The 22328-nt window shown below is 50.4% G+C and overlaps 1 protein-coding gene across 7 annotated transcripts in view; it reads right to left on the bottom strand.

The window, feature by feature from the left end:
• Positions 1-576: 576 nt before the first annotated feature.
• Positions 577-22328, bottom strand: part of EPAS1 (endothelial PAS domain protein 1) — a 77358-nt gene continuing 55606 nt past the window's right edge. For 3 of the 7 annotated variants that reach the window (XM_036435214.2, XM_036435213.1, XM_036435215.1), the window contains exons 5-16: positions 20978-21096; positions 20682-20887; positions 13900-14006; positions 10294-10441; positions 9485-9699; positions 8258-8442; positions 7632-7742; positions 6004-6494; positions 4950-5076; positions 4583-4700; positions 4221-4382; positions 577-2828 (exon numbers count right to left, since the gene is read on the bottom strand). In XM_036435214.2, the coding sequence (XP_036291107.1) occupies positions 2677-2828; positions 4221-4382; positions 4583-4700; positions 4950-5076; positions 6004-6494; positions 7632-7742; positions 8258-8442; positions 9485-9699; positions 10294-10441; positions 13900-14006; positions 20682-20887; positions 20978-21096 (2141 nt within the window). In that variant the 3' untranslated portion in view covers positions 577-2676. Of the gene's footprint in view, positions 2829-4217; positions 4383-4582; positions 4701-4949; positions 5077-6003; positions 6495-7631; positions 7743-8257; positions 8443-9484; positions 9700-10293; positions 10442-13899; positions 14007-20681; positions 20888-20977; positions 21097-22328 lie in introns of those variants that run through there. The other 4 variants (XM_036435216.1, XM_045580707.1, XR_004987423.2 and 1 more) reach the window with 4 other exon arrangements.

Genomic DNA, 22328 nt, shown 5'->3' with positions numbered 1-22328 from the left:
GCGTGATTGTAAGCAGAGGCAGCTGCCGAGTCTCCCCTTAGTCCCCCAATCATACCATGGAGATGGCTGTTCCTCAGCCATTCATGATTTGGAAAAGGAAAATTTGAACTGGGGAACCCATCATCAAGTGCATGTCCAATTTGGAGCTTTCATGTGCTCTGTCTCTGGCTGAGTTTTTTTTTTTTCTTTTTTTTTTTTCTTGCCCTTTCTAGTCACATTCTACCAGTCTGAGGTACTTTCTGACTGTAAGAGCCCAGAGTGTCCACACGCAGTCTGGCCAGGCTCTCCAAGTGCTTCATGTAGTTTCCTGAAAGCAGGAACCTGCCTTTTCCCCATTGGCTACGAAAAGGGCCAGTGGCAGACAGAAACATGGATGCGGTAACATGGCCTTCAGTCTCGGCAGTTGCCAAGCATTAATATTAGTCTCCCTCCCTTCACCCATTCTCCTATTGGCTGGCCTCATTTGCCTCCCGAAGGTCAGTGCCAATGTCCATTTTTGGGAAACTATTTAATACTCCGCTCCCTGTCAGGGTGACCCACCACAAATCCACAGGAAACGCGAGCCACCAGCCGGGGTAGGATCAGAATACTTTAATAAGATATCAGTGTCAAAATACATTTCCTTATAAAGTTAAGCTCCCATACAGTAATAATGTCAGTAGGAATTCAACAAAATAATAATGTACATGAAATCGTTACATTGACAGGTAAAGTTAATATTGAAGCTCGGAATATTTCTCAGAGTGTTTTAGTAAAACTGCAAGGGTGAGCTACCCTCACGGCCGAGGCCGTGCACACGGGAATCCAACCCCAGTTTCTCTGGCCGTGGCCCTCCTCGGGGCTCCGTCGCCATGCCACGTGGGGCAAAGCTGCGGTGCTTACGTACATTTGGCCAACACACTGAGCAGATAACCATTTCTCATATAACTTCCGATTTCTTGTGAAATTTAAATGTGTTTTGACAATGAGTCCATCCAGGCTGGCCCAATGCTTGGCCTGTTGTGCTTTGGGTGTGTGTTTCTAGAAACATCTTCTTGGTGCCCAGGACAGATGAGTTCTATGCGATTGGTGTTTGGAAACCAAAGGTGTAGTCCCTCTTTACACAGTGAGTTAAAGTGCTCTGAGAACACTATTTCCAGTGCTTCCTACCTATACATGTCACTTCAAGTGACACACACACACTCGGGAGGGCCTGGGGCTGGGCTGTCCCTGGGTGTGCCTGCTGCTCGCCAGCGGGGCCCCGCACCTCGGCCTTGTAGGGTGATCTGAGGAAGGGCACTGGGCCAGGCTGGTCAGCACCGGCAGCCCCTCTCTCAGCCCAGCTCCATGTGCTCCGAGGTGGTCAGCTGGGAAGACATGGCCTGGGTCGCTACCCCGTTTCTGAAGCCTTCCTTTCATTCGTGGATTCCCATCGAAACCATCTCAGGGTAGGGTTAGAAATACCCCCGTGTGCCACGTGAAAGCCCGTTAGAGTCACATAGCTCAGTGCACTTGAAGGGCCAGCAACAAGACCTTAAGAAAAGCTAAAGCACTTCCTCTCCCTTGGATTTGCCCAGCCCCACACCCTTAACCCCTGATGTGCCATCAGACCCTCTTGGCAGTAATAATAATATATACATACATACATAGTACACAGAGCACACACGAGGAAAAGCTGGCAATGCTCCCACTTAATGATTCCACTCCTTGGATTGTTTGTCACGCTACGGCAGAGCCCAACAGCAGAAGCCCACAGAGCAACCTTGAGCGGTGTTGGCACGGCCCCGGGTGCTGTACAGCGCTGCGGTGTCGGCAGGAAAGGGCTTAACAAAGATCTAAAGTGATTTTGTGAGCAGGATTCCACTTCCGTTTCTAAGTTTTTTAGATATTACAAAGTACCCATATATATGATAAACACTTAACCCAGATATAAATTTAAAAAACAACTCAGTTATGGTTTTGAATAATAATTAAAAAAAAGATCCACTGAAGGTGGGTGGTGGGGAGAGAAGAAAACACCAATGAGTTTAGGAAAAGCCTCCCTGGGCAACTCTCACAGATCAGCACAAACACTGGAGTTCACCCTTCACATTTCTTATTTTTCACCCAAAGTCATCAAAATTAGAGCAGAGAGTTGGGCTTTTAACAAAAGGCTGAAATGACCAATATAGTGATTAGTTTTAAAAGAGATGGGCCATGAAAGAGAGAGAGAGAGAGAGCAAGGCCACAAATCAAGCTTGGAAAGCAAATATTATTTTCTCTTTGGCAACCACAAAATATCTTTTAGTTCAACAAAGCCAAAACTTTTCCTACAGACACCCAACTTGTTAGTGTGAATATTGTGTGTGCACGAGAGAGAGAGAGAGAGAGAGAGAGAGAGAGAGAGAGAGAGGCCTCTGGATAATATAAATTAGAAGCAGTTGAAGTTGGGGGAGAAATCTTATAAAACTTAAGAACATTTTCATTGACAGAGTAAAAACACAGCAGGCGAAACAGCCGTGTGCTTTAAAAATATGGATGCTAAAGTGAGCATCTTCAGGAAAAGGCCATTACTGGGTAACCTGGGCGAGTCTGCCAGGTAGGTACACCTTGTAGAAAGTGTGTTGGTGTTAGAGATACCTAGTTGCAAAATAGATACTGAGAGTGAAGCTGGCGGATGGCCAGGCAGGGACGCCTGCCCTGGCGGGAGGCCCTGGCTCAGGTGCCCTGGTCCAGGGCTCTGAGAAGGTCCCCTCCTTGCAGGAGTGTGGAGCTTCCTGGCACAGGAACGTTCACCTCACAGTCATATCTGGTCAATTCGGGCAGCAGGTAGGGCTCAAACGAGGGCCCGAGCAGCCGGCTTGCCACACCTGAAAGAAGGGTTGGTACCGTATTTTAAAAAAATCAAACCAGACATCCAGAAAAGGCTCTGTTCCCTAAGAGGCAGGCAGGGATGAGAAGGGCGCTGCAGAGAACAAGAGGCGTTTACCGGGTTTTGTGAGTCAGGGTTACAGATAGGGCAGCCCTAACTTCACTGTTTCTTCAATGCAATCTTATCCGAGTGGCCTACTGCCTCTTCGGGGTGGACCCATATTGCTACGCGGGGTGCTGAGCCCCACGGGAGAAAGTGTGTTGTGCAGACAGCAGCTAGAGAAAGTTTGAGGGGAACGTGTTGTGTTCAGGGAGCCCCCATGAAGGCTTTAGGAGCCTGTGTCACCGTGCACTGGCAACAGGGAGGAAAGACTGAGTAGAAAGGGAATTCTGAATGGGCTGCTGCCTGCATACACATGGACTCAAAAACACGGAAATATACACGTGTGCGCACACATTGTAAGGAGGAGCAAAGTGGAATCGCTCAGCGCTCGAACCCCACTTCCCCAGAAGGAGGCCCAGGGACCGGAGGACAGCCTGAAAGCCCTTCATGGACCCCTTCCCTCGGTCCCCTGGACCTCTCTGGGGACGGGGGTGGGGGGGTGGGGACTCAAACCTCTGAAGCCCCCTTCTTGTGTGAACTGTCAGGAATAGTTTCCCCCTGATTTCTAAGGCTCAGGGAAACTTGTGGGCTCACAGCAGGCATGCCAATGCAGTTATTTACTGAACGCAAACCTCCCACGGAAAGGTGTGGCTGGGGGAGACAGCCCAGGGCTGTCTGGTGGTGCTGGAGGCTGAAGCACCAAATACCCACTTTACCCCAAGCTATAGAGCTGAGGAAACTGCCCTCTTCGAGGGCAGGGGTCCGGTATGTTCCACCTCGTCCTCCACTATGTTTCTGCAACCTTTTGTGACAGCATCTATGTTTCCCAAGACGGTACCTGACTAAGGAGGCCCAGGACAGAGACTAACCCTCCAGGAAGTCCAGCGGGGTGACCTTTCCCAGAGCCCCCGGCGGCATGTTTTCCGTACATGTCCTCAGCCTGACTCCCTCCTGCACGCAGAGGGATGCCCTGGAGGCCAGTGGGACAGGAGGCAATTCCGCAGCATCAAAGACACGGGCTTGAGGGCCTTTTGGATCAAAGGGCCCTGGATGTCACCTGATTGTCCTAAGGTTCCTTCCAAAACCTTGGAGGCAGATGGCTTTCCAGCCGCTGCTGCAACTGCTGGGAAGGAGGGCCCGTCCCCCTTACAGGAGGGGTAGGGGGCTTTCAGGGCAGGAAGTCAAGCTGAGCTGAGACCTGCCTCCTTGGGATGTCCACCCCCTGGCCCTCGCCCCTCCCACACACAGCAGACGCTGGCATGGAGGCTGCAGGCCCTGGCGTACCCACCTGGCGCCTTGTGAGCCGGAGGCAGGCCATAGTCCTGGTACTGAAAGGCGCAGCACCTGCTCTTGGCGCTCTCCTCGGGGCTCACAGCAGACGGTGGCTGTGGCGGCGGCAGGTGTCTCAGAGGCTGGCTCGGGCCCCTCATGGGGTTTTGGGTGAACTCATCTGAAAGATCAGTGTTGGAGGGTGAGGACCGTGCTAGCTTGCGGAGGGGAGAGACAGCGAGCCCCCAGGCCTGGAAGCCCAGGCTTCTGACAGTGTAGTTTGAGCCAGAACAGTGGAAAGGGGAAGGAGGGATGGTGAGTGGAAGAACAGAGATGAGCCCCCAACCCTTCCACCTGCAGACACCCCTGCCTGCTGCTCACCACTGGGGACATGGGCGCGCAGCCGCTTGTCAGGTATGGGAGGGCAGTTGCCACAGCCCCTGAGACTCTTCATCCTTTTCCACATCAGATGTGAAGGGCTGCCTCCTGGAGGGTCCCCCTGGGAGTGAGAGGGGCAGATGTAGAGGAGAGAGGGCCAGAGAACCCGTCCTCAGACCGCGTTGGGGAGGGTGGGCTCCGAGTGGCCACCTCCCCACCCCGCCCTGCTGCCCCTGGCTGGCCGCTGAGCCTCAGAGTGTGAGAGTTGCCTGCCAGCCTGGATCTCGGCTCTCAGCCCCGATTCCCTGCCCAGCCTGCCCCGAGGGCCGTGGAGGAAACCCAAGGCAGCGCCAGACAGGAGATGGCTCACCCCACTCATGTCCTGGAAGGCTTGCTCCTCATACTCCAGCTGTCGCTTCAGCTTCAGCTTGTTGGAGAGGGCTACCATGGCCGGGCTCATCGCATCGGGGCCCTGAGGCCTGAAGCCCTTTGCAGACCTGCCAAGCCCGAGAGAGTGGGCCGTGAGGGGGGCTGGAGCCCATGCCATTCAGGGCCTTCAGAGGGCCCTTCCAGCCCTAATATGTTTGACCCAAAGGGCAGAGGCTCAGAGGGAGGGTGAGGGCCTCGGGGCACGAGCTCACTCTGCTGCCCTTCCCCCATCTCCCCACCTGCTGAGATGCTAAAGGTTCAAGTCACATATGCCAACTGCCCAGCAGTACCCAGGCAGCCTCCAGGCCTGAACTCAGTTGCAGTGGCCCAGCGGGGCAACATCAGTCTCTAGGAGGGTTTCTTCTGCCTAAACTGTCCCCCTCAGACGAGTGAGGCTGCTCTCTCAAGGGCACGTGCCCCGGGTAGCATAACTAACGTGCCCTGGGAGCGGAGGGTCACATGCTAACCATTGTGCTTCAGCCCTGGGAGCTGCCAGCTGGTGGGAATGGAGCTTGTCGGGGAGATTTGAAGGAGTCAGGAGGAGGAGGAGAACAGGGAAGGCAATGCTGGATTGCCTTCTAAAAGACATGGGCATCCTTTTACTTTTCTTAACCAGGGTTCCAGGAGGAAGCAGAGAACCACTGCCCAGGTCCCTTTTTGTAATGAACCCTAGGTAAGAAAGGTGCTTTAGGGTGCTCTGGGGAACGAGACGGGGGTGTGCAGGGTGGACCAGCTAGTTCGGTCCCCTCTGCTCTGATAAACACATTGCACTCGAGGCCTCACAGACCTCGGGGTGATGCCCCTCAGCCTAAGTTTCTGGATCAGAGCTCACTGGATGACCAGCACTGTGGAGCAGGAGTTGGTGGTGGGACAGGGAGTCTCTGGGCCCCAGATCACACCCCTCCCCCTGCAATGAGTACCCGTCTGCCCCCCCCGCCCACTTCCCCTTTCCAGCACAGCCTTTGCTGAAGCAGCCAAGGATCACTGCCACTCACCTCTTCTTGAACATGGAGAGATGCGGGGAGGGGACCGGGGGCCCCGACGGCGATATCCCCAAAGCCTCCGAGTGCTGATCTCCCCCAGGCCACTTGGGGGGCCTGAAATGTAAGGGCGGATCAGGGGGCCACTGTGTGTTGAATCTGCCCCCCAAAGAAGAGAGAGGGGTGCTGGCCTGGCCACAGCACGATGGCAGGGACACCTTGCTCCCGCCATCGAAGAAGATGGAGGACATGGGCCGGTGCTCGGGCTCCGTCTTCTTGCTCTCCAGCTGCTGCTGGTACTTGTCCAGGAGGAAGGGGCCGGACGCGGGCATGGGGGCCAGTGGCTGGAAGATGCTCGTCATGGTGCTGACGCACTGCTGTGGGAGGAACTGTGGGTTCTCGGGCGCCAGCTTCTCCTCGGGGCAGATGGGGCTCAGCTGGAAGTCTTCCCCATCCATGGGGATGTAGGGTGCCAGTGTCTCCAGGTCCAGCTCATTGAAATCCAGCTGAGGAGACACAGAGCAAGAGCACTCGGCTTTCTGTAACAAATGCTTTCCTGTAAAGTTACATGCAAATGAAAATTTATGATTCTGGTATTTTTTTTGTTTGTTTTTTGTTAATCCTTACCCAACAATATTTTTCCCATTGATTTTTAGGGAGAGTGGAAGAGAGAGGGAAGACAGTAACATCAATATAAGAGAGAAACATTGATTGGTGTCCACCTACACAAGCTCCAACGAGAGCCTGGGCCAGGAAGGTACGTGCTCTTGACTGGAATTGAACCCAGGACCCTTTGGTCCACAGGTTGACGCTCTACCCACTAAGCCAAATTGGCCAGGGCTCCGATATAATTTTTAAATGCATTTAAACTAAACTAGTATTTCAAAGACTCCCCACTTTGTGAAGGGAGTAAGTGTTCCCTTTGCTTATAAATGTCTCATACATCTGGATGTACTTTTTAAATGTCTGGCTTCTTTAAAGAAACATTTTTATTGGATTTCAGAGAGGGAGAGAGTCATGGATCGGCTGCCTCTTGCAAGTCTCCCACTGGGGATGGAGCCCACAACCCAGGCATGTACCTTTGACCAGAATCGAACCTGAGACCTTTCGACTCGCAGGCCAACACTCTATCCACTGAGCCAAACCAGCTAGGTTTTTTTTGTTTGTTTTTTTTAACCCTTTGCACTCTGAACCATTCTGGACATTGGCTACCAGCTACTCGACGCTAATGGCGGAAACGTGCGTTGAATTAACTCAATTCCCCGTAATCACTATATAAACTGCAATGTCCCCTGAGAGGGGACATTCGAGTGATATGCTAGAATTCCGATGTCCCCTGAGAGGGGACAGCAGAGTGCAAAGGGTTAAATATATTTTGTAGTTTTGGCCTTCATGTGCACTAAGGGAGCTCCCTCAGTGAGTAGGAGATAAACAAGGTGAGAGTTACAGGTAGAAGAGCTGGTTTGGCACAGGTAAAGCAGAGGGTGAAGTGGGAGGAGGGACCTGCACCCTCATCCAGTTAGAGACCAGGGTCCAGCAACTCCACTGGTCTCTGTCACAAAGGAGTGCTGCTGCTAGACCGGGCCTGAGCCTTTGCCGCCTGCTGGCAGGCACACCAGCCCAACTTCTCCGTGGCCACCTACCTCGGTGCTGCACTGGTCCTTTGCCTCTGTATCCATGGCAAAAAGCTTCTCAATCATCTCCATCTTCAGATCGTCATTCAGAGATGTGTAATAGTCCTCAGGGCTGCCAGGCTGGGGGCCAGGAGGGGAGTGACTATGTCAAGAGTATGACACTGGTCTCCCCAAAGTCCAAGGTAGAAGGAGAAATACATTCTTAGGCCCACAGACCAACTCCATTCCACCCAACCAGTACTAGTACTGTGAGCTGTGTGAATCAGGTCCATTCATCAACCTCTCTGCACCTCAGTCACCTCATCCAGTGAGCCTGTCCTGAGGTGCCAGTGCGATAAAGGCCAGGACTCTGGAGACTGTACAGCTCTGTGCCCTGAGCAGGGACAGAGCTGGGGGCTCAAAACACTGCCCCTCAGCCCCTTCCTTCTGGGAACTTGTCATTTAGGTGGGGGTTGGGCTGGATACTGACGGCACGCAAACGGCTGGTGTACCTGCAGGCATGCGTGCCCTCTCTACAGGACTCCAGGATAACTTGAGTAGGAGGAGGGCAGTATTTCTGTCCTGACTGACCAGCCATTCGGCAGGGGCCAGAGGAGGAGCCTGCCCTCTCCGTGGCCTCACTCTAGGGGGCTCACCGTGGAGCAGCTGCTGCTGGTGGCGCTGGGGCTGGTGTCCCCTGGCGTGGCCGCCTGGGGCATGGTGAAGGCGGGCAGGCTGGCCTCGCTCTGGGCAATGTGGCTCCTCAGCTCCTCAGCCCACGACTGGTTGGGAGCCAGCATGGTCTCACCATAGGCTGATGACTCCTCGAAGCTCTGGTTCCCTGTGGAGACAAGCATCTGGCTTGGTTAACAGGGATTCCAATCGGTCCATGGAGAACTGCTGAGGGCAGAGAAAAGCCCAAAGGATGCACGAGAAAGCCCCACAGCCTCTGGAAGTCATGCCTGGGCGGGCTGCTCAGTCCTCGGAAGCTTGACTGGGACAAAGGGGCCTTCACCGGGGCTCTGATTCAATGTGCAGGCTCCCTTTCAAGGGGAGACCCTCCTGGAGCAGCTACTTGTCAGAGACTAAGGGAAGAGCAGTAGGTGAGAGGTTAGGAGAGGACAGAGGGCAGTCAGCCTCAGTGAACGGGGGCTGTGAGCCCTCCCGTCCCAGACTGTCCTCTACAATCCTCTGTTGCTTCTCACCTGGCCTCTCAGGGCACAGCTAACGGGGCAAGCCCAGGCGCTGCACCTGTCCCTTCAGCAGCACAGCCAGGCTGTGGGTACCACCCACATGGGGAGCAAGGGCCCCTGGGTACATGTGAAGGTGTTTCCAGCGTGGGATGGGGAGGCTTGAAAACGCTTTCTGTGGTAACCAGAACTCAGTCCCCGCGGGACACACGTTTTAAAGTAGTGCCTACGGGGGCTAAATCTGGGCCTGAACCTTTTCTGGAATTATTTCTCCCAACATTATTTCAGTTCAGCCCGCTTCCCAAAAAGCAATTTGTCCCTCAGGGCCCAGGTCTGCCCTTGCTGTGAAATTGTGCCAGTGACCTTCAAGCAGCTCTCTTGCTGTCATGGCAGGCTCCTCCCCCTGTGGTGGAGATACGACTCCTCCAGGCAGTCCTCTGCAACTTCCCCTGTGCCCCCCTCCTCGCCCCCAGCTCGGCACTTTGCAGTCTTACTCTGTGCCAGGTGCATGGGTTGCTCTGTTGCATCCAGTACAGACCAATCTGACCACTAACAGGTAATTAGCAAGACTCAGGGAAGGAACAGGGTGCCTCTGGTTAAGGAAAAGCTGCAGCCAGTGAGGCCTGTGACAGTAAGAACTCCCCCACCCCCAAGAGAGGTCGACATCCCCAAGCTTGGTTGAGGGGCACCCACCGAAGTCCAGAGAGATGATGGCATCTCCCGCAGTGGGGGCCAGCTGGGCCAGCTCCTCAGGCTCCTCCTTCAGCTTCGTGAACAGGAGGTGGCTCTGCTCGGACACGGCCACCTCGTCGCTGTTCTCGAAGATGCCGCTCATGGCCATCAGGTGCGGCTTGAACAGGGATTCCGTCTGGTCCATGGAGAACACCACGTCGTTCTTCTCAATCTCACTGCGGGGACAAGAGGGTGCTTCAGACCTGCCGCGTTTCCTAGCGACATCCTTCCGTCCCGCAGACCCAGGGACACCCCGACGGCTGAGCCTCTCAGCCAAACGCGTGGGAAGGGACACTGTGTCGTCATGCTTTGAAGAGCCACACCATGGAGATGTGGAGCTGCGTCAGCAACAGGGAGAGCGCCCTCAGACTGTGGGTCTGCCTTGGATCCTGCTGTACAAGCAGGCACTGCATGGTGTACCTGGGTTTGCAGACTTTTGTATATTTCCCTCCAGCAATGACTTTATCCAGCTCTCTTCCCAGGGGCTACAGAGGGAATGTGGGAAAACACTCCCGTTTTCCCACTTCGCAAAATGCTTATCAAGGAATGACTTTGTTTCTGTCTGTCTCCCTACGTGGGTCAGAGGCATGGTATTGGTGAGAGACTAGGGAAAGGGGGGAGAAGCACCGGGGAGGGGAAGTCCCAAATGACCCGCTGTTCCCGCATCCTCCGTGGCAGTGCTCTGGGTCCTGAGGACCCGCACCAGAGAGCCTGCCATCCTCGGTGTGGGGAGCTTGCAGCCTGTGCCCCAAGGGCCCTCCCACATTCACCTCAGGACGTAGTTCACACACATGATGCACTGGGGCTGCAGGTTGCGCGGGTTGTAGATGACCGTCCCCTGCGTCTCCAGCCACACGTAGCCCCCGTGCTTCGCCAGCATGCGGTACTGGCCGCTCACCACCTGACCCTTGGTGCACACTGCGGGAGAAGAAAAGGAGCCTTGAGGTCAGGGAGGTGGGGGGTAGGGGTGGGGCTGAAGACCCCACGGGAGGGCAGTCTCTGAGGAAATGGTCGTGACAGGCACCAGACCATGAAGACTGGAGCTTAGAGATCATTGCACCCCATTCAATATAGGGAGGGGAGGGCAGCAGGGCTTACGTGACTTGCCCAAGGCTGTCCATGCGAGGACGTGGCCCATTGACTGCTCACCCACTGGCTCTGCCCTACTTTCTCCCAGGGTTCAAGGATGGGGAGCCCCCCCACAGGACCCCGGGGGAGCCTCCTCTGTCAAGCTCTCCAGGTTGGGGGTGGATACTTGCAAGCAGGGTGGAGAAAGCCCCATCAGAGTAGCTCTTTGGAGCATGCTTCTGCCAATACTAAAAGCCTGGGAATAAATAGCTATTTTCAAACGATATCCTTGATTGTTCCAGATCATCTGTGAGGCCTGCCACCATGGGGCCACCGAAGGTTTGTGACCCACAGCAAAGGCAGAGGTAAGGGCTGCCCCCGATCCCCAGTCCCCATTGCCTACACTCAGCCTCTTCAAAACCATGATAAGACCTTCCCACTCCTCCTCCTCCCAGCTGCCCAGTGAGGCTGCATGCTTATGACCTCTTTCCGATTCCAGAGTGTTCTAAAAGTTCACTTAGGTTTTGTGCGTCCTCCTGCCCAGTCCAGAATGCTCAACCCGCTCCCATTAAAAAGGAATCAGTAACTTCCTTTAAATAAAAGTCTACTGAACGTTAGAATTTCTGGTGGTTTCCTGAACTGCCCAGTTACTCTTAGTCCTTGGGAATTCATTCTTCAGACACCCCCAGATGGCAAAGAATTGGACAGAGGCATATGGGAAGGACTAGGAGATCTTGCTAGCCTGGGCACTTGGGGGAAAGAATAATCTCTCTTGGCTTTGGTTTCTTCACCTGCAAAATGGGATGGGATAAAAATGATAGTAATGTAATCATTGTCAGCTACCACAACTGTTTGTACTGAGGGCCAAATCTGCCTTATTTCTTTACTCTTCAGCTAAAGAAATAACTGTCCTCCCGTGACTTCAATTTATCTGCGCCACGGAGGCTCCCCTGTTGCAGTGAGGTGATTCTTGCACAATTTCAAGTGGCTGGCGTTAACTTGTTTAGACGGCTCTTAATGCAGACAAAACTCAGGGCCCTTATTCTTGATGAAATGGTGCAGCGAGCAAAGGTTTTAACTGCATTTCTAGCGATTGCAGGCGAGGGCCTGCTCTGTCAGAATATAATTAGGCCCGCCTTCTAATCATCTGCTCATTAGTGCCAGCCTCCATGCGGGGCCTGCTCCTTGGTAGATAGGCTTTTTATGACCTTTAATCTTGTTTTCCTAAGAGCACATAATGTGCTCACACAACAAAGAGAAACCAACCCCCCAGCCCCTCCCCTCGGAGACTAACAATGTATAAATTACTAATCCATTTGGAAACGATGGCTTTCAATTATCTGGATCTGGTTTGAGGGTTGAGCTTCCCCAGCAATTTCTAAAGCGAGCATTTACAGGCAAAGACACGTGGGTGCAGACAGTCAGGGTGCTGGTCTGTCAACGGGAACCAGCCTCAAACCTGGCCTCCAGCTATTTCACAGCATCAGTGTGGGTCTGCAGGTGCGATTATATTTGCACAAACCCAGCGAGGGAGGGAGGGAGGGAGGGAGAGAGAGAGAGACAGAGAGAGAGAGAGAGAGAGAGAGAGAGAGAGAGAGAGAGAGAGAGAGAGAGAGGAAAGAGAGAGACTGGCAGAGGCATATTGCCCTGTGCTGGATTTGGGCTTGCTGGCTGGGTCCAGGCCTCTGAGCTCAGAGCTGCTTTCCTTGCTCCCACCAGGGGAGGAAGGGGGCCTGTGATTTCCATTTGGGCTGTGAATTTCCTTTAAGTGTGCCTAATGCTTGCACATACCAGATTCAATAAAAAGCACCATATTTTCCCTGGAGTCAGCAGAAAACTGATGTGGCAAATTTTTATCCCACCTCTTTTTATATGAATCAAAGCTTTTCTAAGAAAGAGAAGATTAAAAAAAAAAAAAAATCCTTCTCATAGGCCTAGAGAGAAGCCATCATTTTTGTTACCTTGGAAATAGTTTCTTCCCTCTATTTTCCCACCCGGAAGATAAAGTATGTCTGCCAAGAGTTCCCAGAAACTTACGTTTGTCCTCACTTAGACTTCACCCTTGGCTGATGAGAAAAGCTGGTCTTACCCCCAGTTTTACATCTATAGGAGGGGAAGTCCAGGAAACCTGGCTTTGGGGAACCCATGGGGGCTGAGCCAGGGCCCAGTTCTTTGAATCCCAGTGTCAGGAACAGTCACAGAGCAGAAAAGCATGAGGAACCTCAATGTGCAAGCTGGAGCCACAGCCTGCATTTCAAATCTGGGGCTGGATCACACCCAACCCTGTGGGCTGGGCATGCAAGGGTACCTCCGCCTGCCTCCCCCATCCCTGGTCTACTAATAAGGCCGAGTCTAGGTCGTTTGTTTGTTTTCTGAGAAACTTCTCTGAGATATCATAAAGGCTCCTGTTCACTGTCAGATCAAACCCAAAAGCCATAGGAAGCAGCAGAGAAACCCAAATAGAAAGACAAGACCTCACTCTGTAAGAGATGATGATGATGGTCAGATACTACTTATGGGGTAGCTACTCTGAACTTGAGCGATCCTAACCTTGGGACAGATGGATGGACTTAGGAACAGAGGGCAAATAGCTGGACTTCCCTCTTCTTCCTTGCCACACCGGGCCACAGCTAATCCGGGAAGCTCAGGACCTGCAAAGCCAGGGGGAATCTTCGCAGACTTACCCGTTTTTAATCCTTCTATAATCCTCTTGGGACCTCTGTCTGCACTTATGTTGAAGCATTCTTTTCTAGTGCCCTATCATCTCCTTTCTGCATTTGCCTAGCTCTCCTCTTCTCCGAATGCGTGTACTTATGTCCAGAGCACATAACCCAAGATGACTACGTGTCTCGAGTTACAGGGTTGTTCCACAGGCTGTGCAGACTATAGACTCCATCTGCCAGGACGCTCAGTGGAGATGGAAATGAGGTTCAGTCCACCTTCTACTCTCTAAGCCACATGGTTTGGTGTGAGTGTGTCCCCCTGGAGGAAAGGTCCTTTGTCTCATTTGCATGAAGTTGTCATACAGGCTGGTGGCAGCCTTGGTTCTCTAACTATTCTAACCCTGGCTGGTTTGGCTCAGTGGATAGAGCAACGGCCCCAAGGACTGTAGGGTCCGGGGTTTGATTCCAGTCCAGGGCATGTAAAAACAAATTCTAATCTAACCATCCTGAGAGTACATCTTCCTGCTGCATAAGACAGTGGTTCTGTAAGGGAGGTGACCAGGTCTTCTCCTGCCTCACACACCCCACTCAAGGCCAAATTCCACAGACGCCAAGGGAACCATATGGGACACTCCAGGAACTTACGGTTCTGGTGACTTTTGGTCATGTTCTCCGAGTCCAGTGCATGGTAGAACTCGTACGCTGAGCGGCCAAGCAGCTCCTCTGGCTGGTAACCAATCAGTTCTGTGATTCTGAATTAAAAAAAACACACAAAAACCATGTGGGAAAGAGAAACCATATGAATGAGGGCAGGTGCTCAAGGAGCTAAATTCACAGGGCAAGTCAAATACACACATTCAGATGAAAACACTACCAGTTTCCTGGTCACACCATTCATGCATGCAAAAAACACACGGTGGTCAACCTTCAGCTGTGGGTCTGCCCAGCTGCCACTGTTCCTGCCCATCCTGCCCTTCCTGAAGTCATGTTTAGGGAGGAAGGAAAGAAGGAAAAGCAGTTCCTCAGGGGACTCCTACCCCAGCCCTAATATACACATATGTCTAGCCTCCAACCATTATGTTTTCATCCCCATCCCCCTCCCAGTTTTTGCAGGTGAGGGAGTAGAGAGATCCTGGAAGGATAGACAATTTGCTGATGTCCACACTTGTGTCCAGGACAGGGCAAGAATGAAAACCAGGGCCTCCTGATTACTAGGTCAAGCTTATTCTAGCAGAGGGGGATATAAGTGAAAATGTGTGAGATAACAAAGGTTATAAAAAATAATATGTAGGTATGACGTGGGGATGTGGCTAATCTGGTGGTTCTTGGACAGGAATGGTTTATTTTGATGACTCCACAGAGCTGAGGGTTAAGTGGTTCTTCATGGTTCTTCAAACTTGCCTTTTCTCTACTTTCTATCAGAAATAGACCCCTTACAAAAGGAAGCGAGGTACAGTTAGGACAGCCAAGCCTGGTCCTTGGAGAATGTAATGAGGAGGCATGTTTCTGTGGCTGCGATTTTATATTTCTTCCTCTCTGTACCTCCTGCCCTTCTTCCATTCCTTGAAATTGGGAGGGACAAGTAGAAGAACCCATGGAAGGCAGGCTTGTATCCAAGAGGATTGTGTGTCTAGTGTTGATGTGGGCAGAGAAGTGGTAAATTCCCTGCCAAGGTGAGACTGGGGATTAAAGCCTGTGTGCAACAGGGGCAGCTGAACAGGCCCGAGAAGCTTGGGTCTTAGCTGCTTTAGCCCAGGGGAGGTCTCTCCAGGGAGATGCCAGGAGCTCATTTGCACCAGCCAGCTGGTCACACACAAGGAAGATCTGTTCACTCTGAGAATCTCTGAACTCATCAGCAATGGGCATGTTCCTTGTCACCCTTTCCACAGGGCTGGCACCCAACGTGGCACCTTAGCCATGGTGGAGACTGGGGGAAGGAGACGATAGAACAGTGCTGGCCCCTCCTTTCCTACAACCACATATCTTTTCTCTGCTGGTCAGAGCCTTTCTGAAGCTTAGCCTGGGGATCAGCCCTGGGGGCAGAGGGGTGGGGGTGGGTCGGGCTGCTGACAGAGGAGTAGATGTGTCAGATAAGCCACTTTGTTTCCTGGAAAGGTCTAGAATTTTAGAGAGACTCTCCAAAGTGAGGCTCTTCTGGAAAGGATTTGATTCTAGTCCCTGAAGAAATTAAATTTTCTTTCAAGATTAGAATCTTTAAATGAAAATGTTCAGAGCGGATGTTTGTTATGATCTGCCTCATAATAAACTATGTCTAATCATATTAATGTACCATCCATTCAAAGGCACACAATGGGCATGTTTTGGAAGTGGACAAACAAACCTAGATTTCAGAATGGCCAGCTATCTTCCCAGTAGCAGCCTTCATTTATCTTGTCAACTAAAACAAATATTTAATGTCTCCTTCTCCATTCCTTTAAACAGACTATAAAAACTGGGAAATGCGCATGTACCCCAAACACAATTGACGAACATTCAGGTTGTCAGGCTTCACAAAGCCAGGAAACCCCAACTTAAAGCTAATGGTCATTCGCTTCCATCTGTAGGCACGCAGACGCCACGGGGAGGGTAATGAACCCGGCTTGTTTATAGGGTCGGGCTACTAGGCACAGAAGGGCCTTCCAGGCTAATTCCACCCCCCAACCCCCCAGAAAAGCCTCCAGAGCTATGATAACAGTTTCATCTGTTCTGTCCACCTGGGCAGGGAAACTATTCTTTTCTTTCTAATTAAGAGCCCCTGGGGCTCGCTAAGGGAGAAGTCGACTCAGGAGGGCTGTTCTGTTTTTAGAGAAGAAGGAAATATAAAAATCAACCTACCAGATTTCATAAGTGAGAAGGTCACCCTCTAATAATAAAATGGAAAAAGAAACAGATCCGGGGGGAGGTTGGGAGGGAGATGCAGATATAGGCAACCGTGGGAGGCAGAGGAAGAAGGAAGAAAAAGAGAAGATAAAATAGAGAGGAAAGAACGGTTGTTGAATTCTGAGGTTAGCGTTGCCCCAGGAAAATCCAAGGTTCAAACCAGCAGGAGCTGGATTTCAGAGTCAGATAGTCATGCCTTCACAATGAAAATGACCGGGATTCATTGCCCTTCAATGGCCCTTTACCCTTAAAAGATGATCAGACGCTCTTTTCGACACAGATTACCTGTGACCGAGAAGTGGAGGAAAACCAGCTACAGTGTCCATGCCATCGCTTCAGGAGGCAGGAGAGACCCACTAAGAATAAGGCGGCGACTGCTCTTCCCAGTGACACTGCCAAGGGCCTGTCACCGTGGGACACAGCAGCAAGTGCCCCAACTCCACAGCCACTGCCCGGAGTCAAAGGAGGTCTGGCTACATTTTTCGCCATGGTTTTTCACACAAGTAAAGGATTAGCTAAGTAAAGTAATCATGTAAACAAGATGGGTTAGACTTAGAGTATTGAAACTATTAAAGAGGATAAACGTTCTAAGTTCTTTAGAACCACTTATTTGTTTTTCAAAGAATGCATTTGTTTTTCAAAGAATGCACTTGCTAATAAACCACACTTCTATTAAAGTCTCTGCCTGTTTTCCTCCCCGCCCCCCACCCTTTGGACAATGGTCTCTCCTAGACTCCATTCGCCCCATTTTGGTTTTTATATGTGCATAGCAGCTTTGAAATTGCATTTCCTCATATTCAGACTATTCACTAACTCAGATTTCAAATGCCTTCTGTTTTAGTATGTTTTTTATGCAGATTTTTAAACAACAGTACTTTTAGCCTTGTGCTTTCCTCAAATACGACACAATCATGTGAAATCTATATAGCTGTAGTCAGTGGGTAATCAGTTTCCATCCTGTCTGTGTCCCCGGCCAGGTGAATTTATTCCTAGGAAGGTCGCCAGGGCTCAATCCTGGATTGACCCTGCTCTGAGTGCCACCAAATGCCACAGCTGCCTTTTATTGCCTTGGAACCCACACACAGAGGAAATTTGACTTGAATTATAGCAAGAAAGAACCAGAGTGTGTAGGAGAAATAGCTTTTGAATTGCAAGATCTAGTAAATTTTGAAATAAATTCCAAAGAGAATTTGTAGGACTGCCCTGTCAGGGAGTATCTCAAGGAGACTAGATTAGGCAGGTTAACACTTGAGCACTTCTCATATGTATATGCTCAGACTCTGTTAAACTGATTTCAAGACGTTGATATTATTATGCCTTTGCTGCCTTAATTCAATACCAAAATAGGACTGCCCTCAAACTCTGCTTATAAAGATGACATGTCCCTCTTTGTCACTTTCAAATTTTTGCTTTTGATGCCTTCCATTCTACTCCCAGATATATGGGTCCTCTCCACATAATCTGCTTTTATAATTTACTTCTCAGGTAAGGGAAGACTCATAAAACTGACAAAATCACAGTGGGATCATGCAAAATACAGATTTTGCTGTGCCCTCCGTGATGGCGTCACTCCCAGTTATTCTCTTTCACCACTAGATGGCATCTCCACCTGAATTGAAGCAACCCAATTTAAACTACCTGAAAAGAACACATTTTTGTCTTCCTTCTGGGTGAATGGAATGCTCTAGTTTGTACTATTCACTGTGGTTTCATCAAGTTGCTCATGTATCAAACTGTAAACTCTTCGAGGTCAAGGATCATCTCTTTTACTTCTTTAATATAAAAGTCTCTGGCACAGGCTTAGATGCAGAGTAGATGCTCAATAAATAAGAGTTCATTAATTGGTTGCTCAGTGTTTTAGGAAATGGAATATAAATGAAGATGAGATCATCAGTTATATTGATGACTGGGACATTCCTCTTCCTTAACCTTGTGACTCAACCTGACTCTGTCTAGAGCAGTGGACTATATACCCATAAATGCATTTGACATATATAAATTATTATAGGATTCACTTTAAAAATGTTTACTATGTTTCAAATAATTAACACAAGAGTTAATACAGTCCTCTGACCCTTTATTAAAAGGAGCAGGACACACGCATTTTGAATCATCGGCATTCCTTCACTCCATTTCAGAGTGAATTGATTTTGGAAACTTGAGAGTTAAACACAAGATTAGAATCCTATTTTCTTGCCTCTTTTTTAATTTTTCTTCCCCCTTTCCTTTCTGTTCTTCCTTCTTTTTTTCTCCAAGACCCTTTGTTCATTTGTTTGATTAGGTCTGTGATCTTAATACATCTAAGAAATACCAAATGCTCTCAAAAGTGATTTTGTGGATTCGGATTCACTTACATTTTCATCAGATTCTAATTATTTTCCTTTTGGGGGGGGGAAATCCCTTTGTAAGAAATCATAGCCCTTTGTGTGTGTGAGATGCCACTAAACTAGTGCATTCCATGATTAAAATGGGACCCCCCCCCCCCCCCACATTAGCTATCATATGCAAGTGTTAGTTTTTGAAACACTGATCTTGGAAGGGTAATAAGGAAAATATGAGAGAGAGAGAGAGAGAGAGAGAGAGAGAGAGAGAGAGAGAGAGAGACTACAAATATGCTTTTCCCCATCCCAATACAAACAATGAAAACAAAACAAGCTTCCAAAACTAAAATATACCAGTCCTCATCAAAGCAATCGAGAAATAATACTTAGGGATTAAGGACTTAAAATAGTCACTTTATAAATTGTCTAAGCCACGTCTGTGCCCTTGTTAACTAATCTGCTAATCGGTTCAACACAACTTCTGTGTAGCACAGCATTCTAGGTCTTCAGATACCTCTGCATCACCTCTCCGGCACCACTGAATTCAGAGCCTGGGCCGTGACATTAGGTTTCATGAAAGGCAAGGTTTCATTCGCTTCAAGTGCAATGGACCCAACAGAACTCTCTTGCAGTATCACCTCCACACTCGGGAGTCTCAAAGCCCTAACCCACAGATCCCTTCCAGCCACTGCCGCCTCAGCCTGCCAGCCCTGAACCCACTTCAGGGCTGTGTCCTTTTCCTCTTCAATCACTCTCACCCCCAATTCCTCATGTCCCCCTCACCCCCCTCTTTTATCCAAAGGTTGCTTGCTTTCAGGAAATGACCCGAAACACATTCCAAACAAGATAATGAATAAAGAATAACTTCAAATTACCCTTTCCAGAGGATTGTTTTTCCTTCATTGTAGCAACCATCAAAATCTTAAGCTAAAAAAAACCCAACAATCATCACTTCTATTATCCCTGCACGACAAGCTCTTTTCTAGGACAGCAGGGTTTTCCCGGGGCTTGTGAGTGACGGGGATGTGCTGCCCCGGTCCTCGGTGCTCCAGCTGCTCCTCAGGGCACCAGCTCCTGAAGCCAGATGTGGGCTCTGCAGCAGGATGTCCCTCGGCATCTCAGAAGACCACACGGAGGGGAGCATGTTACAAAACTGTCTTCTGCCAAGAGTGTTCACATGAGTACAAAGACTGCATCTGATAAATAACCTTACACACACACGTGGATTTCTCTGGTGCCTGCCTTTGGAGAAGTCATTCCCTCTAATCATCATCATCGTTACAGTAACCACAGTGCTAACAACTATAATTAATGCTGGCGGTGTCAGCACCAGGGCAAAAGTCTTCATACAGGACATTTTCTCCCTGTGAGGTTAGAGTGCTTCTTTCTAATTATGTAATTCCCACCAGCTCCAAGATCTGTGAGTCCAGGCACCACGATGGTCAGAACTGGGGGACAGGAATGACTCAAGGATGCTGTTCCAGACATTTTTAAATTGTCCCAGAGAGTTGGCCAATTCTAAGAAGGTGTGCCAGCCAACATCAGGTTAGTCTAGAATCAGGGGAAAGAAACAGCCTGGCCTGCAAAGTCGGGCCCTGCCCATCAAGAAAGCTCGATACCCCTGGATGTCCTGTAAACGAGAGAATTTCCAGTTGGGCCTGGTTTGGGGATGAGAGTCTGGTTTAGGTCTCTTTATTGAAAAGCCTTTAAAACTAGGCTGGACAGTGGCCAGGGTAGAGGTGACACAGAAGGAGCGAAGGCTGAGGGGAAAGCTCAGTAACGGAAGAAAATACATGCAGAACAGTCTTCCGGCCAGAGCCCCGGCTCCCAGCTGGCATCTGAATTGGGGGTACTGATGGAGACCTCTTGCCCCTCATCTCCTTAGGAAGCAGACTGACCTGGAAATGTCCTCAGGAGCCTGACACACATATGTGGAGGGATGTACACATCACAATGATCAACGATGACAACAGAACTGCACACCAGAACAACTCTGCAGTCAGACCCTGGCGCTAATCAATGGGGGGCAGCCAAATATGGTGCTAGGCATCCCTTAGTTGCATGGATGGAGTGAAACGGTGACCCAGACCCACAAGCTGGCACCCCAACAATACAACACTTATGCCCCTGAGACCCATGCCTTTATCCCTGGCACAACTAAAACACACACACACACACACACAATGCATGTAAGACACTCTCTGCACACAGGCTCCTGGGCCATACTTGTCATCGCAGTAGGTGAACTTCATGTCCATGCTATGGCGGCTCAAGAAGGTCTTGCTGTCCAGGGGGATGTCCATGTGTGATGGGTGCTGGATGGGCTCACACATGATGATGAGGCAGGAGTGCAGGGGCTCCTTGTAGCCGCAGAGACCCCCGTGTGGGGGGCAGTTGTTGTAGACCTTCACCTGGCCGGTGCAGTGCAAGACCTGGAGACCAGCCGTGAAGGGTCAGATGTGGGGCTGAGGGCATGGGGCGGGGCGCACCTGGGGCTCAGCCCGTGCCTGGTGTTGCCCTACCTTCCAGGTGGCAGACTTGAGATTGACGGTGCGGCCTCTGTTGGTGACAGTGCACTTCATCCTCATGAAGAAGTCCCGCTCTGTGGACATGTCTTTGCTTTTCTTCCCAAAGCCAGAGCCTGGGTGAGGAAGGGTGGACAGAACCATTGAGCTTTTCACTTATATACAGAAGAGGGATCCAGTTGCAGTGCTGTTGGTGCAATGTATTGTTTGTATTTCCTAAGTCTCTGCTCTCTTAGCACCCGTAGCCTGCCATGAATGCTGAGGACCATCAGGGTCTATAGTCTAAAGCACATGTGTCAAACACAAGGCCCGCGGGCCAAATCCGTCCCGCCAGGCCTTGCAATGTGGCCCGCACCACGCTGTCATCACTGCACTCCACTGCGTTTCCATCACAATGACAGTTTATGACTGTTCAGTAAACCATTCGGCCCGCGATTTAGGCTGGATTTTAGATTTTGGCCCCTTCTCTGATTGAGTTCAACACCCCTAACCTAAAGAGTAGGGGTGTTACACTGTTTTCTTTGCATTGCACCTCACATGTGGGAGGTGCTCTCTTCACAGCAGCAAGGAAATGAGTGACTATTGACCACAATCTCAGCAAATCTCTGCCGGCGCTGGTGCAGGCTCCCTAGGAGGAATCCCAAAGGATAGTCTAGGTGAGACCACAGTGACTCCAAGTGGATATGCCTCTCAGATTAGCAATGTCCCTCACACACTCCTGTCTTTTCCTTATTCCTGTTCCACAGGAAGTTGTACCTTCCTGGGCCCAATTTTCCACCAACCATGGCTGCATTCAGGATAATGTGCCATCAGCTTTCCCCATCAACTGACTTATGTCAAGCTCATGAGAGACATCTGGTAGAAATCTCCTGGGATTTGGTGAGCAAGTCCACTCTGAGAATTAACTCAACATGGATATCCTTTCTCAGCCAGAATTAAATAAATCACCAAGACAAACAATATAGCTTCCTTCCTTATAGTTTCCAAGTAGCCTGCCCATTCAGAACTTTCACGGCTTTTTGTAAAACAAACTGATAAATGCAGAAAGTGTCATCTGAGTCCCCTTGTCCATCTCTAAATTCTGCCTTACACACCATCCTGATCCTGGGTTCCCAAGGTGCATCCCTGCTCCCTGCCCAGCATCCGAGAACATTTCAGAGCCTTGTTTCAAATACTTGCACTCCTCCCTCCAGGCATAGCCACCAGCCTCTGCACCTAAACCTCCAGAGGGCTGTGATCTATTTGACTGTCATATCCCCAAAGATCTGCGTGTCCAGTGAATTGTGTCAACTTTGATTCTATCTTATATATCCCCAGGAGAGCCCGCTAAGTAATGGACCAAATTGGT

Source organism: Pipistrellus kuhlii, unplaced genomic scaffold (assembly GCF_014108245.1).
Source record: "Pipistrellus kuhlii isolate mPipKuh1 unplaced genomic scaffold, mPipKuh1.p scaffold_m20_p_13, whole genome shotgun sequence".
In the NCBI taxonomy this organism is placed as follows: domain Eukaryota; kingdom Metazoa; phylum Chordata; class Mammalia; order Chiroptera; family Vespertilionidae; genus Pipistrellus; species Pipistrellus kuhlii.
Note: the sequence above shows the minus strand (reverse complement) of the source record. Positions and strands in the feature narration are given on the sequence as shown.